The 13,419-nt window shown below is 37.3% G+C and overlaps 1 protein-coding gene across 1 annotated transcript in view; it reads left to right on the plus strand.

Moving 5' to 3' along the window:
• Positions 1-7,060, plus strand: part of LOC139151705 (dynein axonemal heavy chain 3-like) — a 65,273-nt gene extending 58,213 nt beyond the window's left edge. The window contains exons 59-68 of the mRNA XM_070724667.1: positions 164-270; positions 614-757; positions 1,247-1,410; positions 1,888-2,041; positions 2,472-2,600; positions 2,980-3,245; positions 3,776-3,864; positions 4,481-4,602; positions 4,916-5,005; positions 5,692-7,060. Of these exons, the coding sequence (XP_070580768.1) occupies positions 164-270; positions 614-757; positions 1,247-1,410; positions 1,888-2,041; positions 2,472-2,600; positions 2,980-3,245; positions 3,776-3,864; positions 4,481-4,602; positions 4,916-5,005; positions 5,692-5,898 (1,472 nt within the window). The 3' untranslated portion in view covers positions 5,899-7,060. The remainder of the gene's footprint in view (positions 1-163; positions 271-613; positions 758-1,246; positions 1,411-1,887; positions 2,042-2,471; positions 2,601-2,979; positions 3,246-3,775; positions 3,865-4,480; positions 4,603-4,915; positions 5,006-5,691) is intronic.
• The last annotated feature ends 6,359 nt before the right edge of the window (positions 7,061-13,419 follow it).

Consider the following 13,419-nt stretch of genomic DNA (forward strand, 5'->3'; position numbering starts at 1 on the left):
TCCAAATCAAACAATCTTAAAGAATTTGAATCATAGTGACAGAGAATTTGGTCCAATATTTGAGCACATTAAGAAACTGTTTACAACAACAAAGTCTTGCCGTAAATTTGGAATCATGCGCAGATTCAAAATTTGACCTGTAGTATTGATTTTATATTGACAGGAGTCAAGATGACCAATGAGCCTCCCAAGGGTCTCAGAGCAAACTTGATCAGATCCTACCTGAACGATCCAATATCAGATCCTGAATTCTTCAACAGCTCAAACAAGGTATGTAAGCTGAGATTGCAAAAAATCTAGCCTGAAATCAAAGCATTTGCTTTTGAGAAACTTGTATGTATCCAAATCTATCATTTTAGGGTATACTGGTAATATTCGCCCAAATGCCATGATACAGATAGGTGACAAGTTTTTGACCAGACAACATGTTGATATTTTTGAATCTCATTTTCTCAAGCGATTAAGAAACATTCATAAAATTTCACCATTGATCAGTTTTTCCCAATTTCCTTGTAATAAAAGTTCAATTTACTACAAGAAGCAACAGAATTAGACCAAAAGTAGAAGGTGAAAAAAACACATTAATTTTTTTCTTTCCTTCTTTCCATTGCAGCCTGTATTTTGGCAGAAGATGCTGTTTGGTTTGTGTTTCTTCCATGCTATGGTACAGGAAAGGAGAAAGTTTGGCCCTCTAGGATGGAATATTCCGTATGAATTCAATGAATCTGATCAAAGAATCAGTATGAAACAACTTCAGGTAAAAAAAGGCAGTCCACGTGATCAAAATTTGATGGATTTTATTACAAAGCAACTCACAACTCCTTCTATAGTAGACATTGCTTTTTTATCAGCGATATCATTGTCTCATTTGATTGCACAGTATTCCTTTGTGTGGTTATCTCCTTTCCCCTTTTATGAGAATTGCATGTGTAGGTCAAAGCCTTGGCCTCAGAAAACCTCAAAATGGCATTAAAACTCTTTCCAGTGTGATTATGTTACCAGATTATGTTGGAACAGTGTCCACCTCTGTCATGTGTGAAGTGTTCATGAACACATTAGTGTACTGAAGCTATCTTAAGTTACAAGAAAAACAACAGGAGTGCATGTTTATGTCTGGACAATCTCAGCACATGAGTTATTAAGCTTTCTGACTTTGACAAAATATGGTCAATCATATTATATATTATTCATTTATTTATTTATTTATTTATTTGTTAGTTTGTTTATTTATTTCAATGTCTCCTAGATGTTTATCAATGACTATGATGAGGTTCCGTTACCTGCATTGACATATCTGACTGGTGAATGCAACTACGGCGGAAGAGTCACTGACGACAAGGACAGACGTCTTCTCATGTCTCTCCTGGATATCTTCTACACTGAAGACTTGCTCACCCAGGATAAATACAAGTAAGTCAACGTTTGTATGGAAATGGCTCATGCATGCGAGTTGTGTGTGTATTGTGCGTGCATGTGTATGTGTATGTATGTGGGGTATTGGTGTACCCCTGTGTGACGATAGCATACCAACAAATCAAAAGCAACTACCAAGTAATTTTGTCTGTTTGAAGAGAGCTGGTAAGTCTTTCAAAATTACGCATATTCAGGCTTAACCCTTCGAGTGCCAAAGTCAATTTTTGTCACCATTATTGAATATAACCCAAACAATGTTGTTTTTTGTTCCAAACATTTTTTCAGATTTTTCCCAAACTTTTTACCAAAAGCTGGAGTCTATAAAAAGTGCTGTCCATTTGGTCCAAAATCCTAAAAGAATTACAGAAAAATTCATAAAAATGAATATTTGTAGGGAAACATTACAGCACTCAAAGGGGTAGACAAATCATAAGGCATTTCAGTTTATTTTCCTTCCCTTTTTTGTGCTTTCAGACTGTCTCCCAGTGGTGACTACTATGTGCCAACCCCTGGTAAGCATCAGAATTTCATAGACTACATCCGATCCTTACCCATGATTCCACATCCAGAGGTCTTCGGACTCCACGAGAATGCTGACATCACCAAAGATAACCAGGAAACACAACAGGTACGGCAAATCATTTGTGTCTGACTCTGCATGCCAACTCCATTTATTGAGCAAACTTTGCAGTGAAGCGTAAACTCAAGAGTTCAGAGAAGCAGTCACAATGTTTTGTGGCTCAGTTGACCGTTTAAATATGTTTTTCAGTTCAAGTGTGATCAGACAGGATGTTTTGGAAAGTTTAATTTGGCCTGCCCACAGAGTGAAACAAATCAAATCACTCCAAAAATTCTGTCACACTTTGGCCCATCACAAAGTATACTATAAAGGGATAAAATACGCAAAGAACATTCATAAAAATTCCTGATAGCTCTTTATTTCAAATGATAACTAGTGCAGTGATTGCTTCCAAATGATAGCAACTGATTGGTTTTACACCTAAAACTTATTTCTTGTCTCTCTCTCTCTTTCTCTCTCTCTCTGCCCGGTCTGATAGTTGTTTGACAGTATCCTGCTAACACTGCCCAGACAGTCCGGCGGAGGTGGCAAGTCATCGCAGGAAATCATTGAAGAGCTGGCCCTTGACATTCTGGGCAAACTGCCCAGTGATTTTGATATGGAAATGGTAAGCTGTGTAGTCATATACTTCTAGTATGTGGCATGTAAAGAGAAACACCAAGACTACTCTAGCAGACACACACAATTGTACACACCCTTGTATACAGATACACACATATACATACAAAGGGTAGCAATATGAAGAATATCGTAGTCATGACCATGAACTGTTTCTTTCACTTCTTGACGTTCGGTTTTTCAGCATGAATATGTAATGTTATGTTTTCTATTGCACATGATTTGTTATTGTGGTCTCCCCTAGTCAATGATTCAACTAAAATGTTCCCATCAAAAAACACTGATAAAGCCAGATGTTTCTATTATCAGGGCTTCATTAGATTCAAACCCAATCTGACTGAAAAGTGATATAACTTTTGCACCATCAGGTGATGAAGAAATACCCTGTACTCTACAACGAGTCCATGAACACCGTACTGCGACAGGAGCTGATCCGATTCAACCGGCTGATCAAGGTGATCCGTGCCAGCCTTCAGAACATGGGTAAGGCCATCAAGGGTCTGGTGCTGATGTCAGCAGAACTGGAAGACGTCTTCAACAGCATGCTGATTGGTAAAGTGCCAGCCATGTGGGCTGCCAAGTCCTACCCTTCACTGAAACCAATGGGTAGCTACATCACAGACTTCTTAGCAAGGTTAGTGGCTCCTTTTTTTTAGCCTGGTAGTCTTGTATGATGTTTGATACAGCTTTAACCTGTCCACCTCCATCTTCTGTAAAACGGTCCACAATCACTGTTGACAATAATGGGTTTGGGCGAAACCATATGTGTACGGGTTACTAGTTCCTACCTCCCCTCGACCGGCCCAACAAAAGTACCCACAATATTAATAGTCATGTTCTTGTATCTCATTGAGTGCATGATAATCGGACCTTGTATAAAGTGCAAACGGTCTTGACAAAATTTGCTTTGTTAGACCACATTTCAACCTTTGCCGAAAGAATCTGCTGTTTGAATCTTGACCCCTTGGTGACCTGTGACCTAATGTAATGATCTAATGTTGAATTGGGTTCAAGGTATGGTACACAAATTTTACCTGTGGCTGAGCACGTGTCACAAGACCAAACTGAAAGGAATATATAGAGAACATCTTTTGGCAACGCAAATAGTTGCATAAACACCTTCTTGTTCTTGTTGATATCTATTATGTTATCCCTGTTCTATAGATTGAAGTTTTTGCAAGATTGGATTGACAACGGTCCTCCGCAGGTTTTCTGGATTTCTGGATTCTACTTCACGCAGTCTTTCCTGACAGGTAATCTAAAATTATTCCATCAATTGTTATTTTATCAAGCAATGTGAAACACTCTGTCAAACAACATGAAAATCCATGCATTCCATATGGCTCTATGACTAGCTCTATGGTATCAGGAACCCAATGCCACACACACAACACACATCTACTGTAAATTTCAAAACTACTGTGCAGGAATCTCACTGACTTTTCATCCCTTACACAATTCACACGATTGGAACTAATTTGGGATGATTGGATGGTGAAGTAATGTCAATTTAATCTACAAATGTTATCTCGTCTGCTTTTCTTTTTATATCACACACTTGTTTTTATGAGTAAATTGCAATATTGCAACATTCAGCTATATGGCACCTAACACATTTGAGAAATTTGCAAAATATGAAAGTCCAATTATCCCAAATTAGTTCCAATCGTGTTACATGTATTTGACTGACTTGTTTCCGTAATTGTGGTCCAACCAATTATACAAGCAATACGAGAGAAAGGATGAACAGATTGACACCATTGATAGTACCCATCTGCTCTCGAGCAAATAAGAACATAACTCAAGACATTTTTTGAGTGTACCCAAGTAATGTTAAATGTTGAACTTTCAAAATCTATTATCCTCCAGGTGTCCGTCAGAACTATGCCAGGAAATACACCATTCCTATCGACGAACTGGGATTCGAATTCGAAGTTATGGACCAAGAAGATGAAATGGGCTACAAACCTGATGATGGGGCTTTTGTCAAGGTTTGTAGTTGTCTTATTGGGTGCTGCAAATCATGTGATGGTCATCAGGTTGTCATGTGTTTTTAATTGCTTATGCTGATTGGACAATACATCTTCAACAGGATCTTCAACACATTTCTCAGTGAAAGTTGTTAATGGCATTGTTCGCCTGAACATTGATACAGTTAATTTAAATGAAATTGAGCTAGTCTTCCGTGCAGTTTATAAACTCTCTATTCATTATACTGTACTCCAGGAAGGCAAAGCAGAACTTTGCAATATGTGTTAGATTTTTCCACCACAGATACAACAATTTTTCTCTCTTATTCCACAGGGTCTTTTCCTTGAAGGCTGTAGATGGGACAGAGAGACCAAGTTTCTGGGAGAATCATTACCCAAGATCCTCTTTGATTCTGTGCCAATTGTATCCTTTATTTAAGTATAGTCATCACATTCTGTGTGGGATTATGTGTGTGTGTAAGTTATGTGAGATCTTGGTGTGTGAAGAGCATGCATTTTTGTCACAGTTATTTATACATGTGTAGGGTATGAGTTATTGTCTATATACATGTGTGCGATTGTATGTATAAGTACATACCTCTGGGGAAGTGTGCAGCTTGGCTCCATGTATATTTAACCCTTTGAATGTTGTAATTTTTCCCTCCATAATTTTTTGTGCATCAGTTTTCCAATTTTTGTGAATTTTTCTGTAATTTTTTTTTTTTTGACAATTTTGCACCAAATGGACATGACTTTTTGATTCGCTGCGGCTTTTGATCAAAACTTCGGTAAAATCCGAACGAAATTGCCTCGAACTGGGAAAAATTGTCTGCATTATATTTTATAAATGCAACAAAATTGATTTTTGACTAAAAGGGTTTTTAACGTTAAGTAGCAGAACAAATATTATTTACAGAATATAGAATAACGCTGTGTTGGATGTATTATCGTCAGGGATTACCAGAATAGATTTTATGTACAATTTTAACCATTTATATTTTTATTATTATAGTTTATCTTTTGTCCCTTTCCTTATTTGTTTACTTCACTCATATTGTGTCTATTTTATGCTACATTATTTTGTTGCACCTTGACTCCAAATTTTCACAGATCTGGCTGAAGCCAGGGCCTCAGGCGAAATTCAAACCCAAGCCATCCTACACATGCCCAGTGTACAAGACCAGCGCCCGCCGAGGTATTCTATCCACAACTGGCCACTCCACGAACTTTGTCACGAACTTGGATCTGCCATCGGACAAACCACAGAGCCACTGGGTCAACAGAGGTGTTGCCATGCTGTGTCAGCTCGACGATTAACCCTTTCACCACCACGGTTTGCCCCCAAACACATTGTTATCAATGGTGAGTCTGGACCTGTCTACTTGAGATTAGGGGTGAACAGGTTAAGTCTCTATGTAACACATTGCATTTGAACAATAATTTACAATGTTGCAAACTGGCTGCAAAACTTTGCCAAATAAACGACTGTCGTATGCAAAAACGTGAACATTCTTTGTCTTTGTAAATATTACTGGATTTTTCCCTAAAAGCAAGTGCCTTATCTAGACTGAATATTATTTGCATGTGTACTGAATGTGTGTTTGTCAATATATTGAAATCAACAAGGTCGCAAGGTGAAAATTTGCATTCCATGACATAATTAGCATGTGATCTGCACAACTATTATATTGTGTGAATATTTGACATTTTAAGTTTGAAAATTTCATTGCACTTTCTTGAATGTATTATTGTAAAAAGCTTCCCAAAACCCAAATGTCAGAACATGTGAATACATTTTGAAGGAGACGTTTAATTCGTGTGTTAGGTCAAGAGTGTAATAGTTACAGGCCAGGTGAGCAGAGAATGAATTTGCACGAAGTGAAATCCGTCCAGCATCATGGTGATTGACAACAGTCTAGAAAGCCAAAGATTTTACTTGTAGTGCTGTTCCGTGATAGAAATTTCACAAAGCCAGAAATGAATTTTTACAGTGTTTTATACTTCACAAACCTACCTTTACCACATCATCCGTCCAAAATGCTTCCAGCTAGGGTAAATCTTACAGCGTTAAAATATTTGCCTGTGTAAACCTCACAAGTTTTCATTTCTCAGTTTTACATGGTTTTGTATTCAAGTATAACTAACCACAGCATGGTAAATTAACTGATATGTGTGTTATTCATTTCCTCCAATGTTTTGCCAAAGCTATTAATATTCCGTGTATATTTTCGTTTGCTTTCGATTTGTCGCAAGCCAATTGATTATAGCTGTAGTGAGGTGTTGCAATATATTGTACATATTACTCAATGTATAAAAAAAATTACACCAGTGTGAAAGATGTTTTTTATTGTAATTCAAGGAGTACTGCAATATGGCAGTATGTGTATCAAATATTGTATTTTCTGTGTGGTGTACACCAAAATGTGTATCTGCATTGGATTCGAGTCTTTCAATAAAATAAATGACTGAAAAAAATTCAGAGCTTGGTTCACATTTTTGTTTGTCTTTTTATGTTTGCATGTCCAAATTATGTTAAAGTAAACAGAACTACAACAGTTACCAAGGTTACTGTTGATTTCTAGCATCCAGGTGTTTTATCTGTTTATCAAGTACGGTACCCTACGTTACCAGTGCTATAGTGAGTGCAGTTCAGCTGTCTGTCTGTGTTTGTATGTAAATCTGTCAGGCACAAAAGTTCACATTGATACTCGTACAGATTCTCAGAAAGTTTTTGGACATTCTTTTATAATGGAACTTGCTTTACTATTTGCTCAGTTCACATTTACACTAGTGGTTCCTGAAAACAGATTTTTTTTATAAATTTACAAACTATTCTCAAGAGCACAGTAATGGTCACAGCATTGAATGCCACAACCTTCCTGATTTAAGCCTGCATTGTTAATGAACACGACAGATACTATATTTCATTAATTTCTGCGGAGAACGTTGAGTTATGTTTGGAAAAGGAGTTTCATCAAGGCTGACACATTGACACATACTGGAAGACAAAAAGAGTCACGACATCTCTATCTTGAACAGCTACACTGATAATTATAAGCCAAAACAAGACTTCTACATCATGATAGATGCTGCGTGATGTGCTCATGCAATGTGCTGCGTAAAATGCAGTCAGTGTGCTAAATGTAAGATTAAGGAACCAGAAGTGGTGATGATCAGGTAACATACTTCCCAGGACTAGAATGAAAATGTAAAGATGTGTAATAAATGGTCAGTTTTCCACACCCAGTGAAAACAAAAACAAAGACTGTAATCTCCTCGTTTAAAAGTAGACTAGTTCCATGGAGATTTGTTTCTGGTGTTGAATGGCAGTATAGAAAACATATCACTCGTAAATGGACAAAGTTGCTAACTTTTCAAACAATTTAGAACATATATATTTCACCTTTCACGTCTCTGGACAGGACTTTATGTCTTGAACTGAAGCGCCCTCGTTTAGTATGACATGGAGAGTATAACTTCACTCATGAGTGTCATTCTGATAATGAGTCCAACTGAAAATATGACAGGACACTCAATACTGGATGCACAGAAAATTTACTGCAAAAGTTTTTAGCATCCTCAACATTACCTGTAAACGAACTCAGAGTGACTATTTATGCAAATTAGAAGGTTAGTGTGTGACAACCTGAAGTTTTTAACAGGAAGCCTTGCCTGAAAAAGAAGCAGAGACAATAACTGATGATGACTTGATGAACACCAATACTTATCAGATAATACTGGAAACTTGAAGACTGTATAACTGGCACTATTGCACAGCTTTTAGGTTTTTTTTCACTTTTACGAAGTTGTACATGTGTAACCTTGACCTCAACAACAAGACCAAATTTGCGAGAAAGTGTCATGCATACTCCACAAACTTGATCATGCAAAAAGATAAAAAAAAGAGAGGTGTTAAATGGATCAAGTGAACATTTAGATTCATAGCCATAAATAGGACAGATGTATACAGACTGTCGGAACAGATCTCTGTCATTTTTTAATATTTCTTGTTTCTACTTTCAGTTATTCAGTCTATGATAATTGGTGTGTGGGACGAGTATATTTTTCATCCCATATGCAATTAAATGCTATCATGAATGACAGGGCATTCAGAAAAGCTACACATCAAAGGTGAAAGGCCAGTAGTATCAGAGAAAATAATGTTTTGACCGAAAATGGAATATGCAAATTTATCGTCATTTGAAGAAACTGAATGAGGATAGGGGACCTATCCTGGAGAACTTCTGAGTAAATTTGATTGCTTTCGGTCAAATAGTTTCAGAGAAACGGATCTTTGAAGAAATTGAGAAAAGCATGAGAAAATATTCTAGAAATTTTAAATGTGCTTAAGGTAATATGCACCTCGAAAGTGAAAGACTTAAACTTTTGCTCTAACTTTCCTCAAGAAATCTTTCAATCATTCTCTTTCAAAATCAAGAATAAAAATAGGGGGTCACCGTGCAAATTTTGGTACTAGAGAAACAAATAACCCAAGATTTACCGATATTAGAAATTCAAAATGGCCGCCATCCCTGTGTTAACTCTATGGCGAAAAATAAAATTTTTCGAATTTCAAAAAACTAAGCCGGTAAAAAGTTTTCTTTCACCAAGAGCTTTAAAATGAACCCCCACATGTGGTATATCAGAACAGAATTGTAAAAGATTGAGAGTCCGGATGTCTGTCCCCGAGGTGCGTTCTACCTTAATGTAATTTTAGACTGAAATATCGGTCGCTCGAGGACGCTCTCTACGCTCCCCTTGCTCCTCTTAAGGGGGGGGCGTAGAGAGCGCCTTGAGCGACGAATTTTTCAGTCTAATGTAATTTTAATATGACTTACAACCAGTGGTGTCAGAGAAAATATTTTGACAGAAAATGAAAAGCTAGCAGAAACAATACATTATGGCTATTTGAACATCGTTTGAAAAAAATCTTAGTTTGGTCATCGTATGTGACTTGTAAACCAAACTCACTCAGTTTTCTTGGCTGTGTGTGCTACGTTAACCAGGTTAACGGAGAAGAAATTGCGGACACCGACAAACAGTCGAAAACAACTACTCAAACTTAACGCCTCGGAGCTTCTCTCTTGGTCGAATCCTAATTCTCACTTGTGGTACCCGAGCTGTCAGTGTTCACATGAGGACACAAACGCACAAGAAAAAGACATTTGTCTGTAAAGTAAGGGTTTTGTAGGAAGTGGAGCTCTCAAAAGTCTCAATATAAAAAACAAGGCATTTGTCGGCTGTGAATGTACAAAGGATTTTGCTAGCCCCTGCGTACAGTGCTGTGCGTTCCCGGCGTTATACTGCCCCGCCATAGGCTGTATAACGCTGGGAACACACAGCACGATACGCAGGGCTAGGGATTTTGCATACACCGCAGTTCTGAAAGTTCATTTGTCAGCAAAGTGTGGAGATCTCGTACACATGCGCATATGAGACTCTTCTATGCCATTCTAACGAAGCGGTGCGGACTGTACGGTGATATCTACAAAGTCCGAAAACTGTTTTCTTAGCCTGTGTTCACAAATAGGCTAAAGGTTGGGGGTGTCCTGGAGGAATCGCGATTGAATTTTTTTTTCAGACCCCCCCCTCGATACTCTCAAAAATTTTCAGGTCCCCTCCCTCGATACCCTCAAAAATTTTCAAGTCCCCCAATTATCATATAGCCGCATATTAGGAATGCACGTAAAGAAAAAAATAAACATGTATTTAGCGATTCTGCTCGCACATGTTCTCAACACTACCTGTTATTAGCAGTTTGTAGAGCCATATCCCTAAGGCAAGTTCTTAAATTGATTCATTTTAAAGCACATCAGTGGATATTTTTTATTTATGAGTTTAAAGCTGACTTGAGTTGATCAGTCTCGATCTGGCAAGGCCAATTGGCACCTGCTGAAGATCACACAAAATGACGATCATGAGAGAGTATGCAAATTGTGAATTCCTGGCTACATTAGATACTACTTATATGTTTTACAAAATTGATTATAATGGTAGGTTAAAATATCCATTAAATAAACAGTTTAATCTCTGAAATTTTTGGTGTAATAATGGTAATTCTGAATTAGAGTCTTTACCTTGCAATGTTTTACTTTTTTGTTATTTACGATGAAAATGTGAAAATTTAGAAAATCAAGCATGTTCACCCCATCTTTTTTCTTTAATATTTGATTATTCTCATGTGCGAGAATTCAAAAATCCTGATAACTTTCAATTCTCCTGGTCTTCCATGTGTTGCTCTCTTGTCTGATCTTGTGTACAAGTATGTTTCACTGTCATGAGTGTCACAACACCCGAACTCTTCAGCTACTTCATAGAGCTATCTCAGCCACTCAGGTGTGCAGTGACAGTGACACTGCCCGTGGGCAGTAGCAGGGCAGTAGCTGTATTAACTTTGATAATTTTGACAATAATTTTGTTCAGTCTATTTAGTCCTAATACAACTGCATTCTTGTCCTACTTCCGTGTTCAACTGTCCAGTATTCAGCTTGCCAACACAGCCTGTGAATATGTACCTCGCATTTGTATCATTGACAAATGACCTTCAGTCTGGACTCTAATTCGATTATCACCCAATATTCATATATGCAAGCTTTTGTCGACAAACTGAATATTATGTGTTTCAGCATACTATAAGGGAGGCAGCAAGAAAACTGTATTAGATATACTGCATAGAAATATTGAAAAAAATATCAACAGTTCCAGCTTCTGCCCCGATAGTAGGCCTTGTTTGTTTGGGTTTTTTTATAAATTCATAGTTTTAAATTTTTTCGAGACAAAAGTAATGAAATGTGACAAAAATGGTTCTACATTTTGTTTAATTGTTACTAAAATTGCAACAATGGATGACACTAAAATGTTGTAAAATTTTCATTGAAATACCCATCAAACCTTCGAATGGTAAAAAGGGAACCAAAAAAATTTCAGGTGCCCCCCCCCCTCCCTATAGGCAAAGCAAAACTTTCAAGTCCCCCCTCTACTACCCCAAACATTTTCTAATTCCCCCTGCATGAACTCCTCCAGCCCCCCCCCCCCCACTGTTTTTTTTTTTTTTTTGTTAGGGACTGGTCAGTTTCTTCAGCCTGGGGGGGGCCGGTGGATTCATGGGGGGGGGTCACCCTGTTTTTGACTTTGGTGATAGGGGGGGTCACCATGTTTTTGAAATGCCCAATAGGGGGGGTCAGTGTGTTTTTGAATTTTGACACAGGCTCATCATTGCCTAAAATGCTAGTGTCAGCCACAAAATTCATCATTCAGTTGTATTTTTCGGCGCGCCCTTAGGGCGCGTAACTTTAATAATCAGTCATATTTTTCAGCACGCCCAACTTTAACATATCAAGCATACATACATCAGAGATATCTGTATGTTCAATATTTTTCAGCGTGCTCTTCAAGCTCATTACTTTAATATATCATACATCTTTCAGCATGCCCTTCAGGTGCATGACTTTTACAAGGCATATATATCAGAGATATCAGGATGTTTCATATTTTTTGGCGCGCCCTTCGGGCGCCATACTTTCAGAGATATCTAATGTTTGCTAAGTGAAAGTGTACCATTATGAAATCTGCATTTCATATGAAAAGGATGACAAATTCCTGATACTTTTCTGTTCTCTCTGTGAGAATTCAGTATGAGAAAGCAACATGCACAAATATTTCACAATATATATTTGATACAGTGACTTATTTTAGAGATAGAAAAATGACAAGATATCTTTCCTTCTCATTGATGCAATTATTTTCCTTTGTTTCATAGGTTTTCTGTAGAAAGATGCTTTTTTATGAACAAAATAACAGTTAAAAAAGGCAGTTTTTGTCATTATTAGCTGTGCTTTTATGGTTTCAATGTTACACAAGAAAAGGTCCTCTCAGACACTGTACACATCAGATTTGGCTAAAAAAGCTCTCTATGGCTCCTCAGTAGATTTAATTGGATGGTTGGCAAGTCTTAACACCCATCAAAGTTTTTGATTCACTGCTTTTTCCTCTTTGATATTAATGATTGACATCCATTTCTGTACAACAGTTCAGGACATCTGGTTAAGCAGGGAGAGTGTGAAATACATTCACAGCTCATTCAAAATACAGCTCATTCAAATGTACTGTATTTAAACTTTAAGATTGACACTTTGAAATTCCTATCTTACAACTGACATGTCAACAATTTCACTAAAACATAGAATGACTATTTAAAATATAAATATATGTAAAATGTAAAATATAATATATATATATATATATATATATATATATATATATATATATATATATATATATATATATATATATATATTATATATATATATAATTTATGTCCATCTTTTGTTTTACCTTTGTCGTGCCCGGGGGGGGGGGGTCACCCTGTTTTAGAAATTTGGAATAGGGGGGGTCACCCTGTTTTCAAAATTTGGAATAGGGGGGGTCAGCCACTTTTTGACGTCGGCAAAAAAAAATCCACCCCCCCCCCCCCAGGCCGAAGAAACTGACCAGTCCCTTATGTTTTTTTTTTGTGTGTGTGAACGCAGCCTTACAATTCAATTCCCTGTCGATATTTGGCAATACAGAAACTTTTGCGTGAATTCAGTTTCAGCCACAGTGTCAGACATTCCAAAGTAAGCACAAAAATTTTACCAAGGTTAGCAGCATTATCAGAGTATATAATAATATAAAGGTATCGAACATTGCATTTCAGGTTTGGTAGCAGTAGATAGGCCTAACAACATGCTATGCATGGAAAGTAACATTGACTGGGTCTAAGTCGAGAATGCAATACCAAACTACTTTTTCATATCGCCCAGGGCTTACAGCATTGTCACAGGTGACCTTGCCCTTTAA

The sequence above is a fragment of the Ptychodera flava genome, chromosome 15, assembly GCF_041260155.1.
Source record: "Ptychodera flava strain L36383 chromosome 15, AS_Pfla_20210202, whole genome shotgun sequence".
In the NCBI taxonomy this organism is placed as follows: Eukaryota; Metazoa; Hemichordata; class Enteropneusta; family Ptychoderidae; genus Ptychodera; species Ptychodera flava.